The sequence below is a fragment of the Barbus barbus genome, assembly GCF_936440315.1.
Source record: "Barbus barbus genome assembly, chromosome: 6".
NCBI lineage: Eukaryota > Metazoa > Chordata > Actinopteri > Cypriniformes > Cyprinidae > Barbus > Barbus barbus.
The window spans coordinates 8,258,275-8,282,500 of NC_136734.1; the positions used below are offsets into that span (position 1 = coordinate 8,258,275).

Below are 24,226 nucleotides of genomic sequence, written 5' to 3' on the forward strand. Positions count from 1 at the left end.
TAAAATGTTTCTATTTTATTATTTTATTAGTTACGTTTCGTGGAAATGATTTTGGATTGATCACGACTTTTACACACGCATTCTCAGGGTTTGTTTGTTGCCAAGTCCACGTATTTTCCACATATTTTCGTTTGCTGGCATTCCGAGTTATTTGGTGTAAACGCCTCTAATTCTGGTAATGCTGATAAAATTCTGCTGTAAATGGATATACACCGATTGTGGATAGTTTTAGTATCTTACGTAAACCCGCGGATGTTGATTGGTTTTATGGCATTACTTTGCTCGCAAATATCTGGCAACAAGCGAGCGCATTTCTGCTCTGAAGCGCGAGCTTATCAACAGTCTCGGTGTTAATATAAAGGCAAGTGAGTAAAAATGCTGCGCACCGTTTTCTCCAGAACTTTTCCACAAGTTTTCCGTATTTCAGCATGTCAGCATTCAACGATTCCTGCACCGAACGTTCACCCAGACGTTCACTATAACAAGGTAAAAACATGTTGAATTATTCAAACGTTGAAAATTACATGCATGTTTGTTGTTCATATTATAATTCACTCATTTATTAAATGTTTGCAGACTTATCATTACGCTAAAGTAGCATGACACATTTATGATCCTCAAATTGCCATGCCGTACAGTTATGGCGATTGTATGTAATGTAAAAGACATTTTGCAGCAGGTTAATGAACTTGGCATGTTTTCACACCCCACCTCCATCGAGAAAATGCCATTTCTGCTTTATCTTTTCTTCATCAAAAGGGAACATAAAGCTAAGACAGGAAGCCATATTATTCTCACAGTTTCTGTAGAAATAGCATTTAATATGATCATTACCGACTAAGAAATTATAATAAATTAAAATTACACCATGATGTAAAACATAATTTCTATTATGTTACTTAACTTGTTGCATTATGTGCCAATGGTGACCATTCAAATATGGGGAAACAGCACTTTTCAAGTTTCCCCCCCAAAGTTTGCATGCCTGTAACTCAAGAAGTATTAAAGATATGTCAATGCCCTTTTAGATTTGGGGTCTAAACAAACTTTTCTTTTGGCTTCTTCATTTTTAAGGCCCTATATGGTTTGGTTCCGGAGATGTTGGAATTTTAATATAGCTCCAGCAGTAAGTTGTTAAAATGTACACATTTTCAGTGGTCAAAACCCAAATGTGGGTCAATTTGCACAAATATGATACCTCTTTTCTTTTAAAGAGGAATGTCTGAGGAACAAATAATGTTGAAACTAGAGCTGTATCTTGTTTCCTTCTGTCAAAAAAAACTGCATTGAACATACCTGTCTAAGTGCCATAAATATTATTTTTCCAAAGTTTGCCTGCTTTTAACTCAAGAAGGATTAAAGATATTGCAATATAATATTAGATTCTAGTTCTTAAAAAAAACTTTTCTTTCGAAATCTTCATTTCAAGGCCCTACATCGTTCCGTCACAGAGATATGGGGATCTCAAAGAGGCTCCATTTTCAGATTGTTGAATATCACCTATTTTTAGTGGTTGAAAACCAAATGTTGGTCACTTTGTATACAGCTGATACGTATTGTATTTAAAGCAGAATGTCTGAAGAATAAGTAATGTTGAAACTAGGAATGCATCTTGTATAGGACATAACTGTTTGGGTGTTAATAAATATTATTTTTTCCAAAATTTGTGTGCCTGTAACTCAAGTTATCTTAATATGATTTAGTTTGATGATCAAAGCTGTGTAGCTTCAAAACATTTAATGCAATGCAACACAATGACAATTGAGAGAAACAAATAAACCTTCCACAAAAGCCTTACATTTGATACTCGCATTTTAACATGATTTTTCTAAAAAAATATGTATGGATAATCAAGTAAGTCGCTTCATTAAGTGTACATCTTGAAATATTAATAACATAAAAGTTGTGTTATGTTTACTTTACAAAAATCTATAAAGATTTAGGGAACAGGGGAAAATGAGAAATGAAAAATCATTTCTCATATTCATATAGCTTAACTTGAAATAACTGAAATAACTAAAACAGAAAAAATTATAAAAGCAACACTGTAAAAAAAAATAGGTAGAAACAAATTTTATTTAGATGCTAGGCAATTTCACAATTAATTACAGAGATATCAAGTAACGCATTGAATTACACAAAAGATTTTGAAGTCGAAAGACTGAAAAGTATTTTCTTGTATAATGTAATCCAATAATCTATTTTTTAGCTATGAAAGACAAATTTAATAAAGTGTATATAGACGTATTTGAAAAATGCAATAACTAATAACATAAAATACAACAAACATACTAAAATGTTAGCTAAATTAAAGTGACAATGGAAAATACAAAAATAAAATGTAATACAATCTCAATGATACCAAAACTAACACTGATTACATGAGACAATTAGAGTCTAAAGAGTCAGGATTACATTTTTTTTAGACTTATGCCATATTACTCCGAACATACCTTTTTTTTTTTTTTTTTTTACTTGTAACTATGTTTTGACACAATTATCATAAGATTATTTCATGATATAGTGTCACATTATCCATATTCATTATCCGTATTTTTCCTGCATACCATGCAGCCCTAGTTTTAGCTGTCATAATTTCTTGCCAGTGGCATGTAAATACTTGCTCTCTTATGTTTTTGTCCATTGATCTGCAATGTGAAAAAATGCTAGTAAAAGTTGACTTTGACTTCAAAATTTTCAAATGCCAGAACATGTAAATGTGTCTCATTTTCTCTGCAGATTTTCATCAACAATGAATGGCACGATGCAGTAAACAAGAGAACCTTTCCAACCATCAATCCTGCTACTGGTGAGGTTATCTGCCACGTCGCAGAGGGCGATAACGTAGGTGTTTGAAATTTGAATTTTAAATTCAAAATCCAAGTACATCCTTGCCAAATGAAAAGGTCTTAAAGCAGCTAGTTTGCTGGTCTCAGCTGGTAAACTCTTGGGGTTTTGGGCTCTTTTCAGCTGGTCAGGTTGAGACTGGCTGACTATCTGGTTAAACCAGCTGAGCATTAAGATTTGAAGTCTCTTGAAGCAACATGATAGCTTTGTATGAGGAATAGACCTAAATTTAAGTTTCACTCCACTGACCAATCAAATATGACTCCTTTTTATTAAATAATAAAAGGGCTGATTATTTTTAATGTGTTAACACATGCCAGGTGGTCTATAGAATTTTGCACCTGGATTGCACCTTTCATGACCTTTCAGCTATACTGTAAATCTGGATATAGAAGAACAGGAAGATTTTATTTATTTTATTTCAGAAATAAAATGGTGCATATATATGTATATTCCTTTTTATTTCTCTGTATATGAGAACAGACAGGAATCAAGGGATACTGTATTTGACCCAAAAATGAAATGAAATGACTGTTGACAATAGCTATTGACTTTTATAGTATACTGTGGAAGCCAATGGTTAATGTCAACCATTTGGTTACCAACAGTTTCAAAATATATTTCAAAATAACTTAAATTTTATTTGACTCTTCACCTGTGTTTAACAAACCTCCTCCCTGCTTTCACTGTTAAACATGCATCTGTTTGACTTTCCTACGCCAACATGGCAGATATAAACCAGGAGCTGGGATTAAAAATAGCCGTGCATGTTTATTTAACACATGCCAAATAGCCAGCCTTAACTGAACTAATGATACCTCACAAATATAATATAATAAGCATAACTTAATGAAGACTCTGGCACTGAAATGAACTCATTAGGATATCTGTATTTTGTGCAGTGCATATCAAGTAATGCTGCCAATGAAGAAATATGTCCTGATAGGGCAAAGTTGCATTCGCTGGCCTGAATCATTCTCACATCAGCCATGGCCATCCATATGGAGTCTTGCATGACATTTTCAGCCTATGTTTCTCTCGTTTTTTATTTTTATTTTTTTGCATGCAGGCGGATGTGGAAAAAGCTGTCAAAGCTGCTAAAGATGCCTTCAAGCTTGGGTCTCCCTGGCGGCGCATGGATGCGTCCCACCGTGGGCTGCTCTTGAGCCGATTAGCAGACTGCATAGAGAGAGACGCTGCCTATTTAGCTGTGAGTCACTCAAACAACCTTTGTCCTCGTTGACTGAGCTGTTTTATCTAATGCGTAAAACAATGCTGTCAGTATGATTCAGCAAAATGAACGACCAACAGCAGAATCAGAAAAGGCCCCAATTATATGAGTTATACAATTACATCTGAGCATTTCAGCACATTTTTTCTTACGTTTTCACTCACTGCTTGCTTAACTTCATTAAGAATTTATTAAGAAAAGGTACAAAATTCCAAAAACATATTTGAATAAAAACAAGGATAGCCATTATGGAACACAAGAAAATATTATAAATGAGAAAGCCAACAAGATCACATATTCAATTGCAGACAAAGCTGATGAATACTGAGAGTCTAATAAGAGTCTAAATACTTTGTAGCTTAATACTGAAATAGTACAACTTCGGTTTGTACTTAGTACAATGTATTGTGTAATTTTGGAAAATATCATTTGGGGAGTCCATGTGATTTTTGATATTTTTGGTTCCTTGCTATAATTTCCACAATGTTAATTCATGGGTCCTGTCATTTCTCAAGTATATATCAGCACTGATTTATTCTTGATCTACGATAATACTACAGGATGTTAATATTATTTGTTTCATTTAAATAGGAACTAGAGACTCTTGACAATGGAAAACCATATGCAGTCTCCTACACTGTGGACGTGCCCATGGTGGTCAAATGCTTGAGGTGAACTTTATGTCCTTATGATGAATTGTCCTCCACAGTATTTGTTAGTTGAAACTGAAATTGGTGTATGACATTTCCTTAATAATTGCTATACATTAATATCACATTGCATTTTAGTCTAATGAAACTCCTTTCTCTGAGTTGCATAATTAGTGTCTTGCTTTGCAAATTATTAATCAGATCTGAGCAGTTCTACAGGTTCCAGCATTAAAAAAATATTTAGACCCAAATTAAAAATTTGTGTAGGCCTATTTCAATTGCAAGATGACACCGTTTTACCTTACATTAATGAACTTAATGTGATGCATATTTGTCAGTCATACATAAATTAAACAGGATTTCTGGGATAGTACTAATAAAATGTGTTTTAAATGCACAATAACCAGATTTATATATCAGTATCATACATATTTAACTAATTAAAATTACAGCTGGCCATATTTCAACCATATTCAATACTTTTTAAATGAATTAAATATGGTTTTCACAATTAACAGATTTGTTGATTCTAAGCAATTTTCATTGCATTAAATGAATTTTGAAAATATGAACGTTTAAATAAAATCAAAGTTACAAATAGTTAATAATAATTGATTTTAGTGCAGAAATAATTGTTTTGTTGTTTCATTTAAGTGTCACTGACAAATATGCATCACATTAAGCTTGATCGTTTGTTAAAACTGTGTAATCCAAATGGCTAGAGGTTTTATATGTAATTCAAATACATAAATCTTAAATTTAGGCCTAAATATATTTATATAGTTGGCATACATATTTCTTTGTTGTATAACATAATGAATCTCTTGGATATGTCTTCTGTTTGTTTGAGTTTCTTTTCAAATACAAAAAAAGCAGACATTTGCTTCAGAAGTGGTATATACGGTGCCTTGCGAAACTATTCATACCACTTCATTTTTTCCCGTGTTTTATGTTGCTGCCTTCTGTTAAATTGCTTTAAATTACTTTTTTTTTTTTCCCACATCATTCTACACTCCATACACCATAATGGCAAAGCAAAAAAACAGGTGTTTAACATCTTTGCAAATTTATTGAAAATAATAAAACTAATAAATTATTCCATTGCATAAGTAACCCTTATCTGGGACAGTTGAAATTTAGCTCAGGAGCATTCATGTTGCTTGTAGATGTTACTACACTTCAAGTGAAATTAACCCGTGGCAAATTCAATTGAATGGGTATGATTTTGATCGGCACACACATCTTAATAAAAGGTCTAACAGCTGAAAATGCATATCAGAGCAGAAACCAAGCCCTGAGGTCCAAAATTCTGCCTGTAGAGCTCAGAAACAGGTTTGTGTCAAGCCACACATCTGGGGAAGAGTTCAGAAAAAATTCTGCTTCATTGCAGGTTCACAGAATCATGTAGCTTTCGTTATCCATAATGGAAGACATTTGAAACAATTTGAACTCTTCCTAGAGCTGGCCAAACTGAGCAACTGCTGGAGAAGGGCCTTGTCTAGACTGATGACCAAGACGCTGATGGTCACTCTAGTTGATCTCCATGATCATATATGCAGCACCTAAAGGACCCTTAGACTTTGAGAAACAAGATTCAAACTTCAATTCCAAGCATAATGTTTGAAGGAAACCAGGCACTTCTCATCACCTGGAGAGTATCATCCAAAAAGTAAAGTGTGCTGGTTGCAGCCTCATGCTGTGGGGCTGTTTTTCAGCGGCAGGGACTGAGGGACTCGTCAGAGTAGAAGAAAAGCTCAATGCACCAAAATATCGAGATAGCCTTAATGAAAACCCAGTTCAGAGCATTCAGAACCTCAAACTGGACAGAAGGTTCACCTTCCAACAGGACAATGAACCTAAACACAGCAAGAGTGGCTTACAGACAACTCTGTGAATGTCCTTGTGGGCCAGCCACAGACTGGGAATGAACCCAATCAAATATTTCTGGAGAAACCTGAAAATGTGCGTCTGCCCCCCATCCAACCTGACACAGCTTGAGAGGTGAAGAGACAAGGAGAAGAATGACAGATAATGCTGATGATGTGCCAAATGCTGATGTGCAAATATTGTCGCATCATACCCAAAAATACTTGAGTCTGTTAATGTGCTTCAGCTAAGTTCTGAGTTAAGGGTTTGAATACTTATGCAATATACTTCAGTTTTTTTATTTTTAATAAATTTACAAAGTTGTGACAGTTCTGTTTTTGCTTTGTCATTATGGTGTATGGAGTGTAGATTGATGTGGGGGGAAAAGTAATTTAAAGCAGTTTAAATAAGGCTGCAACGCAACAAAATGTGAAATAAATGAAGGGGTATGAATACTTTCGTAAGGTACTGTATGTATCGTATATGCCACTAACAAGCTTTATAAAATCTGGCATGATCTGATCCTCTTCTGATTTTAGTAGTTCCAAAGGGTCATTATAATGATTGGTGTGCAATTAAATCTGATACAGGGAGTGAAATCAATCATAAGGTCAGAACTTTTAGTTTTTTTCTGTTGGGTTTTGGTTGGTCTGTAGGTATTATGCTGGCTGGGCAGACAAATGGGAGGGGAAGACCATTCCTATTGATGGTGATTACTTCTGCTACACCAGACATGAGCCCATTGGAGTCTGTGGCCAAATTATCCCTGTAAGTATATGCTGTGGAATTTTAGAATTGAATATGTATTGGCTGAGTAATACCATATTTTTTTTACTGTCTTTCACATGTCCCCTTTTTCCTCACACCATCCTCCAGTGGAACTTCCCACTGTTGATGCAGGCCTGGAAACTCGGTCCTGCTCTGGCCACAGGAAACACAGTGGTGATGAAGGTGGCAGAACAGACGCCTCTCACTGCGCTCTATGTTGCCAGCCTGATCAAAGAGGTGAGTGGCTTACCTACAGTATATGTGCACTTAAAATAACATAACACGTTTACTTGAACTCTTGTCGTTATGTATAGAGCGCTGCAGTGATGATATATTTTCGTAGGCCAGCATTGATTCCTCTGAATAAAACCTGACTGCATTTTTGCATTGGCTTTTGGATTATTGGAGAAAATAAGCTCTGTGACTAATGAAAGTTTATTACTCTTACATGCTGTTGTTGTTCATCATGATAATATTAACAAATAAACACAGCTTAAATACAATCGGTAGAAGTAAAAGGCTAAATGTTGGCTATAAACTACACCACAGTCGCATATTACTTTAATATCACTATAACTACTTCAATCTTTATTTTAAAGCATTTTCCCTGAAAGTTTGAGTTAAAATAGATCGTAAGTGTGTGATTATAAACACAATGAGGCTGTGAAAGCAACTAGTGAGTAGATGAGTTTACCTGTTTGGTGTGATTGTTTAATATCCCAACAATCTCTATAGTCCCATATAGTAACTTGTTAGCCACCATATTCTTCAACACTAAATGAGTTGTATTACTGATGTTTTTTGTGTTGTAGAGTAAAACATGAAAATATGTTGAGCTTGTGTTCGCCACAGACCTTTAGGCCATTTAATGACTCAGAATTAATAGGCCATCCCTGCATCGTCTCTTTAGACAGTGTACAGTATAATTAATGTTAAGAAACCAATAATAGTGAAGCCATACGGAGTGCACTGTTGAAACACCATCAAGTGCACATTGTTAACGTGTACAAGATCACAATTTGCTTATCCACCTCATGACCATCTTGAGTGGTTGTAGGTGGGTTTCCCTGCTGGTGTCGTCAACATTATCCCAGGAATGGGTCCCACAGCAGGGGCAGCCATCGCATCTCACATGGATGTGGACAAAGTAGCATTCACTGGCTCCACTGAGGTGAGGATTTTCTTCAGTAACGGATATTTCTTGTATAAGTAAAGTAGTATGCAAAAGTCTTCTTTCTGCACTACAGAAATTATACTTGGGCCATACCATGTTACCAAAACCCCTTGCTCATTTGCAAACTTGTCTAGAAATTTAAAATGTGCACACTAAAGTAAAATATATAAATAAAACAAATATTTTTTGTGAATCATCTACTGTGCCTGAGACTTTTGTACCATAATTTATGGAGGGACAGAAATCTCTTAGGTTTGATGAAAAATATCTTTATTTATGTTTGAAAAAGGTTTTTTTTGGGTTTGGACATGAGGGTAAGTAAATGAAGACAGAATTTTTGTCCCTTTAATGGGCTGTCCCTTTAATGTCAGTTATGACTTAATAAACAATAAATGTCAGCAGGTGGGAAAAATCTGATTCGCTTCAAAATCCTGCTTCTGTGTGGTGTAAATGCAGCCCAAACACGTGACTGTATAAAAAATTTATTATATATATATATATAAATAAAAATTTGTTTTTTTTTTTCTTTCTCAGGCACATTTATAAAAGCTACTTAAATGTCCCGATTGAAGTATGGCGTAATCCTGTCTTAATCTAATCCCTGTATATGAAACCAGGCCTATTTGTAATACTTAACTTTAATAATTAAATTAACAAGTGTGCTCATTTGCATATTAGCAGCTACTAAATATCACTGTGGTAGCAAAGATGGTATTTGGTCAGCATATCTAGACTTTCAAATTATATTTGCAATTTACAGTACATTTGTTTTGTTACTGAAGTGTCTTACGGTCGTTTTATAGGTAGGTCACCTCATCATGAAAGCCTCAAGTACCAGTAATCTGAAGAAGGTCACACTGGAGCTGGGAGGAAAGAGTCCGAACATCATTCTATCAGATGCTAATAGTAAGTTCCTACTGCACTATTGGTGACACTATTATAAAACACCTATTGGTGTTTTATATTTCTGTGGTAAATTAAAAGGGTCTTGATATTTTATTATTTTCCCTGAGATCCACCTATAATGTTGTATAATTTTGGTAAAGTTTTCTACAGATGTTATTATTTAGTGGTACATAACCATTTCCACCCTGTCTCTATCTTCTAGATTAAACATATTAATTGCGCAAACTACCCTAAAGGCAGCGCTGGCCTGTCCCACAGGCTATACAGTTGTCCTGAGGGGAGATATACATGTAACTGCTGAATACACAATCTTTGTTCACCATTGAGACATACGCAGTGTGCTGACTGCATTTTGACAGTGTTCAAACTTCGTCTGACCAGCACAAATTCAACATGTCCTCTTATACCAAAACTGCTTCACAGCAACATCCCATAAACCTTGGGTTTCCATAATTATTCCCTCTTATCTCTCTCTTATTCATACAGACAAAACAGTTCATGAAACCCCACAAGCATGACACTGAAGAACAATGAAAATGCATAAGCTAGGGAAAATTAATAAGAAATATAAAATATGTAATATAGAAACATCATAAGTGAATGACTGAATAAAGGAATAAATAAAAAAAAAACTTAAATGATAATCAATCATATGAGTGACTGTTGATTATAAAACATTATTACTTAAATAAATTATGAATGAATCAAAACATGAAAATAAAAACACAACACGCACAATTTGCATGTGAGGATCTAAGAATCCTTCAGCTGTTTTTGCCAATACAATCTGTATGTCCAAAACAATGCTGGACACCAGTCACTTTCATTTTATGGAATGAAAGAGCTGATAAAATAAAAAATAAAAAACTGTAACTTGAATGCAATGCAAGTCGCTTTGGATAAAAAAATAAATGGAAATGGAATGGACAAAAAAACACTAAGACCTTTTTCAAAATACCTTAATTTGTGTTCCAGAGAAGTAAGAAAGTCATACAGGTTTGGTATGGTAAAATGTAAAGTTGGATTCCTCGCGTCATGACCCTTTTGATCATTTTAATGAAATTAGGAGCCAAGCACCGAAGGTGCGTAGGCACCTATTGTAATTGTTAGCGTTCTTATTCTTCTTCTTCCGTTTCTTCCGCCGAAAGTCAATGGCAGCCCATAGAACCAATTGCGGGAAAGTTGTAAAATTTGGCACACTGATAGATGATACTGTCAATAGTAACCACAGCAAATTTGGAGTCTCTAACTCAAACTCTCTAGCGCCACCACTTGTCCAAAAATTCAATTTTGAAATGCTAATAACTTTTGAACCATAAGCCACAAAATAAATTATTTTTTCCTCTCAATCCTTGGCTCAAGCCGAGTCGATTTAAAAAATCGTAAGGTTTAGTTTTTTCGCTATCTCAATTGTTCGTAAAACCTACTTTGTCGAACTCGTCCTAGACGGTTCGTCCAATTCTCACCAAAATTGGCTCAGATCATCAACAGACCATGCTGGAAAAAAGTGATGGAATTCAAGTTGATTCGCTTAGCAGTTCTCGAATAATGAGCGAACAAATTCGCCGAAAAGCACGCAAAAATGGATCTGAGGCTATATCTCTGCAAGGGTTTGATGGATTGACACGAAACTTGGTGTGTGTTATAACAAGCATGACCTGAGGCGACCTGCAGTGTTTTGGCGCTGTGCCCCCTAGTGGTCAGGAGATATCAAAAATTCATATTTTTGACTATAACTTGTGAATGGATTGGCCAAAAATCATAAAAAGTATCTTTAGATTCGGTGCATCATGCCGAGTCCAACCAATTTTCCCATGTCAGCCATTTTGGGCGTCGGCTATGTTGAATTTTGTAGTTAAATCCTATATTTTACAAACGCATTAACGTATCGTTACGAAACTTGGTATGGGTAATCCGCACGATGCCCTGAAGGAGCCCGAGAAGTTTCAAAGCAGCACCACCTAGTGAAAATTTTCAATTTTCAAAATCCAATTTTCACATGCTTATAACTTTGGGTGGGGTTGACATATTTTCACAGGAGTCACCTTTTTAGACTCCTGAATCGTTGCCGAGTCCATCGATACCAAACTTGCCAGGTTTAACCTTATGGTTTGTGCTACGTTGCATTTTAGCTCTTAAAAAATATCTGGCAATATCTTAGAAACCGTTACTCCGATCGACAGGAAACCACCGTAGGAAATTCGGAAACATAGCTTCTCGGTTGTATAATAATGCCCAATTGCCAAAATTTTGATTGTAAATGCCACAAAAATGCAAACAAACTCGACAGTCAGTAATTTTTCATCTACTTGCACACAAATATGTCTATAACTCCAAAACAAAATTAGATATTTTCACCAAATTTGACACATATGTATGGGCACACTCTAAGGACACGTAAAAAATTTGGTGGGATTGTGCCTCTTGGTGGCGCTATAATTTAACAAAACATGAAATTGCCATGAAAATGCGGTATTATGATTAAAAATGCTATATTTTACGAATGCATTGGTGTACCATTATGAAACATTATATGTACCATGGAGACCTTGACCTGAAAGTACTCAAAGTTTTGAAACAGTGCCACCTTGTGGTCAAAAGTCATAATGAAATTTCAAATAAATGCTTATATCTTTCTGTGAATTTTGCCTATTGTAATGAGACTGGTATTAATAGATTCCTTGGGTCATGCTGAGAACAGTGATACCAATGTTGCCATAGTCACTCTCTGCTCTCTTAATTTTCTTTAAAAACCTACTTTTTCGAACTCCTCCTAGACCGTTGGTCCGATTTTCACCAAAATCGAATCATATCATCTTCAGACCATGCTGACAAAAAGTTATGGATTTCGTGTTGATAGACAAAACTGTTTTCACATACCACAACAACAAATTTGAGGCATGATGCCAAAATGACACTTGAGGCCGTATCTCTGCAATGTTATATTTGCGTTTGCAGTGGAGGAGGCAGTGGAGCAGTCCCATTTTGCCCTGTTCTTCAACCAAGGCCAGTGCTGTTGTGCAGGTTCTCGCACGTATGTACAGGACAGCATCTATGATGAGTTTGTTGAGCGAAGCGTAGAGAGAGCTAAGAAAAGGATTGTGGGAGATCCCTTTAACTTCAACACGGAGCAGGGCCCCCAGGTACAGTTCAGTCATAAAGCGATGAAGCTTATATATGAAGGTACATGTGTGTTTGTGTAAGGACTTCCTGTACACTTCTTTTGTAACTAATGTATGAAGCCCTTGGTCAGCATAGTGCTCTGATAATTCTTTCCTCTCTTGGCTGAAGGTGGATGAAGAACAGTTCCATAAGATTCTTGGCTACATCAGCAGTGGGAAGCGTGAGGGCGCTAAGCTCATGTGCGGCGGCGGACCGGCAGCTGACCACGGCTACTTTATCCAGCCTACTATCTTCGGCGATGTTAAAGATGACATGACAATTGCTCGGGAGGAGGTGTGTGTACTTTAATTAACACATTACTAAGGAAAAGGCCTTTCCATTCACTTCATAATCAAATGTTGAACTCTTACTAAATTTATAGACGAGATCTAGTAGGATTCCATTCATTTTGCTTTCCATAAGCCTCCAGAAATGTTTCTTTTAATATTTCCTGCATAAATGATCAGTCTTAACTAAATGATTAGTATTAACGACAGTGAATAAATATTAACATAAGTAGTGTTAACTAAACACATTTTCTGATTGGTTAATGACTGGATTGGTTGAGATTAGGAAATTAATATTTCTTTTGTTTTTTGGATTTTCCATTTTTCATTTTGTTGTATGTCTTTTAGTTGTCTATAAAGTTTTTATAAATTATGTCAGTAAAATAAGTTAATTATTTTATTTCAATTAACAAAAATATCTATTTTTTTAGGTTTTTAGTTTTAGTAAACTTCCAAATCTATTTAACTTTCGCTCATCTTCAGAACACGAATAGAGATGTGTTTTTTCTTATTTCTGTCCATCCCTTGAAAAAGTTCATAAAGGACCCATTTACACTGTCAGTTAAATGTGACCCAATTCCGATTTTTATTTCTTTTTTGCTCATATGTGACACAGATCGGATCTGTTCAATGACTGTGTAAACAGAAAACAAACGCATACATTCGGATATTTCGAGATCGGTTTCAGGCCTTATTCATATGTGGAAATAAATTGGATGAAAATCAGATCTGTGCCAATGCAACTGTCATGTAAACAGGCAGATCAGATTTTCTGAGGCATTGCGTTCTGCACGTCATTAAAACTGTGACAATTTGGTACTTCTCCGTGGTTTATTGACGTTATATGGGCTATTTTGAGCTACAGGCAAAAAAAAAAGTGAATTTGAGCTTTTCACAAAATTTAATTCATTAAGCCCTCGTTTAGCGATCCACATAGTAATTAAACATCTAAACGTATCTTTATTTGTATATTTTCTGAGAGGATTACCTTTTCTCTGCTCGCTTCTTGCTCTGACTGTCATCTGAAGAGCATGCATAACAGCGCGCAATCCCGATAAATGGGCTACACATTACAGTATTTCATTATTCATGCAAACATAAGCTGTCTTAAGTGAACTTGGGGAACTGATGGGGAAAAACATCTGATGTGTAACTTTATATGATTCGTGCATTACAGTAGGCCGTCTGTCTCAATGTTAATCTATCAATAAAAGAAAAGAGGGAATCACTCGTCGTTTTAATCAATTTATTTGTAATGAACACACTGAAGTGATTTTTACATTTGATCATTTGTTTTTCATAAGCTATATGAATGCTTTTACATGCTTGTACATGTTTACATGTAAAACGATAAAGTTAATGCATTATTTGTTTCTTTTATAGGCTATTGGTTTCTACTGTTTGGTTTTTTTTTTTTTTGCATCTGTTCTTGTTTATAATAGGAAAGATAAAATTAAAAAACAGCTATATTGTGATTTATTAATATAATAAATAGGCGCATACATGATGTTTCAGATCTTATGGCAAGTGTAAACGCATGAATCGGATATGGGTCACAATTGAAAGAACGTGTTAACGGACAGCCAAAAAACTCCGATATAGGCAACAAATCAGAATTGGCATCAAGACCTGCAGTGTAAATGAGGCCAAAGACATTGTAAACATAATCTATGGCCCGGTTTCACAAAAAGGGCTTGGTTTAAGCCAGGATTAGGCCTTAGTTAAATTAAGATATTTAAGCAGCTTTTATTAAAATGCCTTAGAAGAAAACATGTGCATCTTGACACAGAACAATGGCACTGACATATTTTAAGATATGTCAGAGCAAGATATTTTCAGTTGAGACAGCTCAAACATGCATTTAGTCTGGGACTAGCTTAAGCTTTGTCTGTGAAGTCTTCTGAAGATGTGATGACTTTATGATTTAATTTAGGCTTTTATTCACTTAACATCAAACATAGTAAAGATTTTTGATAACAGGAAGAGGAATTTAATGAATTGCTATGCAAATATATATATTTTTTTTTCTTATTTTGTATTAATATTACATGCATACTCCATCAAATGCAGCACAAACTTGACTAATGTGTATCTGCCATTTTACATACACATTTTAACCTGCCATAATATAATATGGCACAATTTATGCAATTATGTACACAGGGAGGTGAATAGATGCATTTCTATTTAGAGTCGATCTATTCATTCCATTTTGCTATAAGATTTTCTTCCAGTAAAATTATATAACGTGCTATATTCCCTTTTATTACTGTCAGATCTTTGGACCTGTGATGCAAATTCTGAAGTTTAAATCCTTAGAGGAAGTGATTGAGAGAGCCAATGACAGCAAATACGGCCTTGCAGCTGCTGTTTTTACCAAAAACATCGATAAGGCCCATTACATATCCAACGGCCTGCGCGCTGGCACTGTGTGGTGAGCATGTGATGTGCTTCATTATTTTAAGTCAGTCTTGGATATTGGTAAATCAGACACCTTTGTTGTTTCTGAAATGTGGTTTGTGCTTGTCATTTTATTTTCTTAGGATTAACTGCTATGACGTGTTCGGAGTTCAGGCTCCATTTGGAGGATACAAGGCCTCAGGAATTGGTCGTGAGTTAGGAGAGTACGGACTGGACAACTACACAGAGGTCAAAACGGTAAGCTTTTGCTATCAGATATATAAAAGTGCACTCATTATTCATAATTCACTCTTTATTGTAAACTATAAATGCTTGTATCTGTCTTATAATCTCCATTTGCCCAAACTGATTTCCCACAGTGATTGATTACTTTAGAGTTGCTTATTTCAAATTAAAAGATGCCAAGTAGATTAAGCTAGTTTTAATATATTTATTTATTCATTGTTTGTATATGGAGTGTTTTAGATGTATATTTAGTCAACATTCTCCAGCTCATTAATTCTGTCGTTTATCACTCTTTTCCTCCACAGGTTACAATTAAGGTCCCTCAGAAAAATTCATAAATGGATGAATTCATTTAAGGAAGCCATTTCCTTCTTATAAGAGCCATGCCAGCCATTATTAAAATGCACTCTGATTAATGTGTTAATTTCTACCAAAAAAATATGCGTTTACTACAAATGTTGTTTTGTAAAATAAATAAAGTTCTAGCAGTGACATACTAGTTGATTGATTGATTATCCACCAGACAAAAGGAGGGAAATGTGTATTGGGCTGTCTTCATTCTGTTCAATTCCAGCATTATATACAGAGCATAAGTACTCCAAGTATTTGCTGATTTGTGAAATAAATGCTTTAGATTTTTGGTTTTATTCATTTTCATTCATTTCTTCTCAGTGTGCATAAATATCTGTCCTTTTCTGATTAAACTTTTTTGTAATAATATAGAGACAAAAATAAATGGATCAAACATATTTGATGTGTTTCTCATAAAACAAGACTTACATTTCCATTTTGCTCAAGTAAATGCATGTTGATTAAATAATCTTTAGACATTTAAATAGACAAAAATACTGATGAAGAACATCATTTTTTGCAGTGTGGTAAGAAGGTACAGTAAAAGTTATTTCCGTTTGTAATGTTTTTGTAAATCTTTCTTTTTTTTCGGATCAAAATCTGTTCATCTGAAATTATGAAACAATTCCAACCTCTACTACTACGGCGAAGACACGACACAAGGCGACCGCTCGCATTATAATGATTAAATGTCTAACAGAAAATGTTATGAATCGCATTTTAATGGCAAACGACTCAAGACAAGACCCAAACCTCGCATTATTTTCAGTGAAGGTCGGCCTGACCGAGCTCCTCTGCATTAGGTGGCGGAATGCGCCCGCATCGCTGCTCGCAGAATGTTGCGTATAATAAAGAAGAACAATCTTCCCCAGCATCGGATCAAAGGTAGCACTAGCACCTTAGCAAACAAACCCAGAATAGTATCTGGACTCTATGGTGCATTTCAAAACACCGTTAACGCTGAACGCTGGATAGGCGAGAGAAAATCGTAGAATTAAAAAGGTGGTGGTGCGCGCATGTAATGCAATGAGCGCGAGAATTAGCATCTGCTGTGAACGCTAGCTTCAGAGCTAACGGCCGACGAAGAATTACCGCTTTTATTGTCCTTCGTCGGTTTTGTTGCTCTCTTGTCAAGAACAGCGAAAAGCGGTTGGCAAATAGTGGCTGGAGGAACAGTACCGTAAACGGTGGCTATAGTCTGCGCTAACGTTACTTTTGCCTGTGAAATGCATGCGTAACTTAAGATGTTAGCCGAGCACGTATAGCCTCCGAAACTCGCGTCTTTACTGCTTTCCTACTGTCTTGTGGAGTTTGACAGTGTATTGCATTGAATGCCAGTTACGGATTCACCAAGGAAAGGCGCTGGTGTTTCAAAGTTCATCGGAAAGCATGGGAATTGTACATGAGAGGGCATCTTAGCGCTTAGACCTCGTTCAACGCCAAGATTTAGGTAAGATCGCACCTGTACGAGCCTGTTGAAGCCAAAGAGTGAGTCAACATCATGTCTGAGGACACCGGCGTGGACAGATTCATAAAGGTAAGGCGGCTAATAATAAACTAAAGTCTGTATTTGTCTTTGTGACTTCTCATAACAGAGTTGCCATTGCCTCAAACGCTTTGCGGTAGTGAACTGCAGTCTACATTATCCTGCTTAACGGCTACTATCAGAAAAATACAGAGACAATACAAAACAAATATCAGTTTGGATTGAAAGTGTTATATATGCATATAGCGTGTTGTCTTAAAGCTCCTGCTATAAAAAGGCAATTTCAGTAAACGGCTGACCTAATAACAGTCGAACACTATGTTCTGATATTACAGAATATTACAGTTTTTAATGAAGTCATTTTAGGACATTTTCACTGCAGTACATGACTGAGACGCGCGATGGCGCTATTTATGTTTAAATGAAACGAGAGTCATATGAAATACATAGTTTTTAATGATTTTAGAATATGTATCAAGTACATGCAACATTTGTAACAAGAACAAAGTGTTACAGAAAAAGTCTGTCTATATTACAAATATACAACAACAAAAACATTACAAGATTATGGGGTGCATTTATGAACAGAGGAAATATTTCTCTATTTGTAATGGATACCATGATCTTGTTTTCCCCTCTGTTTGTAATGTAACCAGGGATTCAGCAAAACATATTCTCTCAGTACAAAAGTCTCTCTAGATTTGGAGATATGATATTTCCACAACAAGCACAGGATTTAAACAGAACCAGTGTTACAAAATATTAACAAGACCATTTCTTCTATGATGATATTAGGTTATTGAAACTAGTAATAATGAGTAATGAGATCTCAGTCCAATATGAGACTCAATTGGAGTGTTTAAAAATACACTATATTGCCAAAAGTATTGGGTCACCCCCTTCTAATGAACAGGTTTGACTACTTTAGTAATTTCCATGAGTACAATGTTTAAGCATATAATGATGTTCTAGGGAATTGTGTGCTTCTACTTCTATAGCAACAGTTTGGACAGGACCCTTTTCTATTCTAACATGACAGTGCCTCTGTGTATAAGACACGGTTCAAAAAGACATGATTGATTCAGTCAGTGTGGAAGAACTTGACTGGTCTGCAGAAAGCCAAGTCCTGATCCCAGCTGAACTCCTCTGGTGTGACTTTATATGCAGACCTTGAGCCAAAAACTCATCACCAAACAAGTTTTCTGAAATGTTATCTTTAAATCTTCACAAAAAAGTATTTTCTAATTAAATATGCACTAATTTGCATACATTTCCAGAAAAGAAATGTGAACACTTGATAAATCGAGGTTCAAAGTGATTTAATTTTGAACAAAAAAATTATCAAAATTGACAAGTGCATAAAAAACGCTCTGGTTAGTAAAGTTCCCAGAGAATAACGGGGACGAGCAATGTATGAATCGCTTTAGGGAAACTCCTGTCTACTCTCAATATGCTCTGATAGTTCACTCAAAAATGAAAATTACCTCATGATTTACTCGCCCTCAAGCCATCCTCGGTGTATATGACTTTCATATTTCAGACGAATACAGTTGGAGTTATATTAAAATTGTCCTGGCTTTTCCAATCTTTATAAAACCAGTGAATGGGGTTTAAGATAAAATGAGTTCCATACAGGGGGTTAATAAAGGCCTTCTAAAGTGAATCACTGCGTTTGTGTAAGAAAAATATCCTTATTTAAAACTTTATAAACTGTATTCTCTACCCTCCGCTAACTGTCACACGTACGTTCATACGAGAGTAGCATTCCAGCGATGATGTACTGTCGTTAGGCCCAAACTTAAGGCAGGAAGTGCTGACTGAAAGCAAAAGGAGAGCAGTCTTAAGTGACGGGGTCATAAGTCGGCCGACTAGAGCGGTTTATATTGGGGGACCTCGAAGGTCTCTGAGGACTGTTGATAAGTCACAGGTCGGCACAGTATGAGGACAAGGCAGATTCAGTGTCCAAACTCTCCTCAGGAATTTAACGACAAGGTCTTTTTTTGCTGACTGACAGGCCAGTGCAAGAGCATGATTCACCACGATAGCTGCCCCATATACTTTGATCGTGGAAGGGGTGCACCCCTTATCAAGCAGAAAGGTTAGAATGGATGACACATATCATGAGGATGGGTCTTTATTCCAGACTGCACACCAGTCAGAAAACGCAAACACCTTAAGGGTATAGAGGCATCTCATAGACAGAGCTATAGCCTCCATAATGGTGTTAGTTACCCTCGCAGAGAGCTGTAAATACTCTCATTGAGGGGCCAAACATGAAGGTTCCACAGCTCCAGATCATGTCTCACTTGGGAGAGGATGACCTTCCTCCGTGGGATTGGCCAAGGGGATGCCAACAGCAGCAGGATCAACTTGGGGAACTGGGGCTGCACGATATATCGCATGCGATTGTCACGTGCATCTCGTCAGTAAAGCCAGTTCTGTGATTAGTAATAAGTCTCCATCACGTGCTTTCAGATGGAGCGGCATTTAATAAACAGAGCCGTAGTTCACTGACAGGCTATGCAATTTGTGCTCATAATCGCAGATGAATCACCTGCGATAATGAATGTGATATTGCGTAGCTTGTCAGCTTAATCTCTGTCCGGGAAACCACCCCATTTTGTTGCTGACTTGTACATCATAACTCTTTGTAAACTACAAGTCATGGACTCTACTATGGCTGTCGCCTTTTAGATATGCATTGATGCCTTTTCAGTTTTATGCATCTCATGATGCTCACTGCGGAAACTAACAATGTCAAAACAGGCAAATTAATCAATTTCATGTATAATAATTATGCATACTGTTTAAAAGGTATGCCGATGAATGAGTGAATTGAATGAACTTTTCCCAAACACTGTATGTTCTTGTTACAGGAGACATCCATCCTGGAAGAATATAACATCAATTGGACACAGAAGCTGGGAGCTGGGATCAGTGGTCCTGTGAGGTATGCTGTTATGTCCAGTTTGAAGGGTATATTGAAAGGTCATTTTTGCATTAAAAAGTATTTTAAATAAATATGACATTCAGCTGTAAATCTCCTCTAGCTGAAGTAGTTAATAGCCTATTTCCTGCAGTAGGAACTAATCTCTGTTTGAGGAAATATTTCTGAATCCTTTCCTAAGCACCAGAACAAAAATCAACTACAAACATTGGAGGGAAAAAAGTTTGACGTATCAAGGAATTATGAATCTGTCCAGCATGTTCATATCTCTATCATCATTGTATTGCATTGTATATGTTTTGAAACTACAGAGATTTGATTATAAAACTAAGCATTTAAATATCATCTTTCCAAAACATTATTGGGAAATATACTGATATTTACTGATACTTATTTTATTATTATTTAAGTAGTTTGATATACTGTTATAAAGTCTCATTGATTTACATTACAAGCTATTAGAATTTCTTTTTACTTTTTAGTCATATCAGCATCTGCACCAGATTGCACATTTTTGCTCAGTTTGGGAATAAAACTGAGGTGTTTTTCCTCCATATTCTCATTATATCATACTATATGAGCAATAAAAGCCTTGTGTATCAAATATGACACTCAACAAATACACAAACCTTTCAATAAACTGTTCCATTAAAATGATAGATATTCCTGCTTTACAGAGTTAAGACGTTAACTGCATTCATCAGTTGGCTATTTACTAAAAGCCAATTGATGCAGTGCATTTATATAGTTTTTTTTTCTTTTCTCCAGGGTATGTGTGAAGAAGTCGACACAAGAACGGTTTGCCCTGAAGATCTTGATTGACAGACCCAAAGCCCGCAATGAGGTAGGTAGTGTGTGCCGTGTGCATGGTTTAGTTTCTTTTATTTGAACATCTCTTGGTGTTACAAGTTAATAAGCTGAAGTGTTAGACTTTACAGAACATTTTCAAATGCAACTTTAAATTGATTTTTATTTGCAGGTCAGGCTTCATATGATGTGTGCCTCTCACCCCAACATTGTGAAAATAATGGAGGTGTATGCCAACAGCGTACAGTTTCCCCATGAATCCAGTCCAAGGTAGTGGAGTGCACACAACACAGTGTTTCCTACACGTACAGTACAAGAAAATGTTGGCTAATGCTCTAAACATCGAAAAATATAAATACTGTTTTCTGTGCTTCTCCCTAATAGGGCAAGGTTACTGATTGTCATGGAAATGATGGAAGGTGGCGAGTTGTTCCATAGAATCAGCCAGCACAAGCACTTTACAGAAAAGATGGCCAGCCAGGTCACTAAACAGGTACTGTCTTTACAGTTAAAGGCCATACTGTTGAGGTAGATCAGGTCTGGAGAGAAGGCAGACTTTTGTCCGGAGGTAATGCATAATATTCAAATTAACATAGTTTGTTTTGGTAACATGGCAGCTCATTTGATGGTGAAAGAGTATCTATTAAAGATACTATTAGCAGCGGTTACAGTCCAGACCTCCAAGAAAGCCTGATTGGTTGGATATTTGAGACCAATGTCTAGGGCTGGGTGATAAATTACATCATATATTGAGATTGTGATGATAATTTATATGAAGAACGATAATAAGTTTTTACTCAATATGGATTAATCAGGCAGCTGAAATAAAGTTAAAGCAGAAATAAAGTGCAAACTATCGCATAGTGTGTGACGTTTCGAGCACGCAGGCTCTTCATCAGACAAATGAACAACACTCATATGCCACTCATTATACCTCCAGGTGATCAAAGGTCACATGACCTGACACAATACTAGCATAATAATAATACCCCAACAAATAAACCAAAACAATAACAAAGAAATATAACAGAACATATAAAGCTATGCAATATACAATGCAACAGCATCAATTGATACCTGCCTACGTACATAAATTCAACTAGTACCGTCAAAACCTAATTTAGAGCTATAAAAAAAGCTATATAAATATAGATATATTATATTTTAAGAAATGGACGAATATCAAAGTCCTCATTTAATCCTCTAGGGGACAACGTATCTAATGTAAAAATCCAGAAGGCCTCACATTGTAAAAGTAATTTATTAATATCACTACTGCGCTGTGGACACTTGACTACCTCTATTCCTACGTACTGAAGAGTGGAAACGGAGTGTAAATTCGGGGCACTATTTCGTGTAAGACGGACGGCTAATGTTATTTACTTGTTGCGTTGCCCTTGTGCGCTTGATCGCATAAGAGAGTAAACATGGAATGCCTGACATATGACTTAACTTTACAATAAAGTAAAACATGGGCCCTTTAAACAAGTACAGTGTTATTTTCACTTACATTGTTATAAGTAGTCTATTGTGTTTGGTAGACATATTGAAATTATAGTTGATTAAAAATGAACATTATAAACTTGCATAGACATCAAGTAGTTTGAACTTCTGTCATTTTTACAGATAAGCCTTGCATTACAACACTGTCATTCATTAAATATTGCACATCGAGACCTGAAACCAGAGAACCTGCTCTTCAAGGACAATTCACTGGTGAGATGTGGCACCTGAATAATATTCCATAAATTCATTTGATTTAATTGATTACAGTGCATATATATAAGTTATTTAGTTATTTTGAATCCTGTTTCTTGTGTCTGACCCCATCAGGATGCTCCTGTAAAACTGTGTGATTTTGGTTTTGCCAAAATCGACCAAGGTGATTTAATGACCCCACAGTTCACTCCGTACTATGTAGCACCACAGGTAAGACCTCAGTGACTTTTTATAGATGTAAAAGTTGACTGTTCATAATTCTTACTTTTAAAGGGGTCAAATCATGAAAAATCATATTTCCTTGATCCTTTTTTCCTTGATCCACGTTTTTTGATGATAAAGGGACGAAATAGCGAAACTGAACTTTTAATCAATTTATTTAATAGATGTCTGAACTGAATAGTGGAAGGAAAAGCCAACAAGTGTCCATGGTCATGTTGTTTCATGGATTATTCTAATTCTGGGACATAATTATGATGATAAAAATGAGTAAGCGTGTCCAAACTTTTGACTGGTGATGTGATATGGCCCCTTCAAAACATAAATTGGTAATGTTTTCAGTGTTTTTTTCTCTTCTTGATGATGATGATGATGATGATAAATAAATAAAAACATCCATCTTGCCAGCCACACATGAAATCTTTGATCAGTCCGAAACGTTATCTGACCTAATTGACAAATATGAACTAACTTTCTTCAATAGGTGCTGGAGGCACAGAGACGCCACCAGAAAGAAAAGTCTGGAATTATACCTACCTCACCCACACCTTACACATACAACAAGGTAAACTTGTTACTCACTGTTATGGCTCATTCTTCGAAAAAGTTCCAAAAATCATCTTATTATATTAGTGCTGTCAATCGATTAATCGCATCCAAAATAAAAGTTTTTGTTTACATACAATTTGTGTGTACTGTGAATATTTATTATGTATATATAAATACACACATGCATGTATATATTTAAGAAAAAAAATTGTTGTTTATATATTAAGAATATTTATATATAATATAAATTTGAATATAAATATATACATGTAAATAATAGGCTTGCTGCGATAGACGGTGTTGGCGGTGATACCGGTGTTAAGCCGCTACACCAGTTACGTCACTTGCCCACCGTGGCACCGTCCCTCACCGTCATTTAGATTTTATTAATAGTAATAAAAATCATTTAGTTCAGTTAGAGAGCAGACACTACAATTAAACCTGAACGTGGCTGCTAAATGCAGCACACCGATAATCACGCATCACGGATCAGATTTAATTTATCACGTGAGGAGAGTGAGTCGAGTTGACTGACAAGAAGAGTGAGGTGAGACAGACAAGATGACGGCAGAAAAGTTTCACAACGAAATGTAAAAGCGCCCGTTTTAAAA

At 35.8% G+C, this 24,226-nt stretch overlaps 2 protein-coding genes across 3 annotated transcripts in view; both read left to right on the forward strand.

Moving 5' to 3' along the window:
- The first annotated feature begins 41 nt into the window (after nt 1–41).
- Nucleotides 42–16,302, forward strand: LOC306871471 (aldehyde dehydrogenase, mitochondrial-like). Of its 2 annotated transcripts, none has more exons than XM_079419430.1 (13): nt 42–486; nt 2,740–2,844; nt 3,917–4,057; nt 4,670–4,749; nt 7,251–7,362; nt 7,471–7,599; nt 8,420–8,533; nt 9,340–9,442; nt 12,401–12,585; nt 12,734–12,898; nt 15,168–15,325; nt 15,435–15,549; nt 15,843–16,302. In XM_079419430.1, exons 1-13 carry the CDS (start codon nt 376–378, stop codon nt 15,873–15,875), a joined length of 1,551 nt encoding a protein of 516 aa, XP_079275556.1. In that variant the 5' UTR covers nt 42–375; the 3' UTR covers nt 15,876–16,302. The 2 variants fall into 2 exon arrangements, with proteins under 2 accessions (XP_079275556.1, XP_079275557.1); XM_079419431.1 differs by having other exon boundaries at nt 301–486; nt 2,740–2,809.
- Nucleotides 16,303–16,553: 251 nt separating this feature from the next.
- LOC306871472 (MAP kinase-activated protein kinase 5-like) overlaps nt 16,554–24,226 on the forward strand; it is an 18,180-nt gene continuing 10,507 nt past the window's right edge. The window contains exons 1-8 of the mRNA XM_079419432.1: nt 16,554–17,425; nt 20,251–20,324; nt 21,090–21,165; nt 21,301–21,398; nt 21,513–21,621; nt 22,755–22,844; nt 22,962–23,057; nt 23,551–23,631. Of these exons, the coding sequence (XP_079275558.1) occupies nt 17,390–17,425; nt 20,251–20,324; nt 21,090–21,165; nt 21,301–21,398; nt 21,513–21,621; nt 22,755–22,844; nt 22,962–23,057; nt 23,551–23,631 (660 nt within the window). The 5' untranslated portion in view covers nt 16,554–17,389. The remainder of the gene's footprint in view (nt 17,426–20,250; nt 20,325–21,089; nt 21,166–21,300; nt 21,399–21,512; nt 21,622–22,754; nt 22,845–22,961; nt 23,058–23,550; nt 23,632–24,226) is intronic.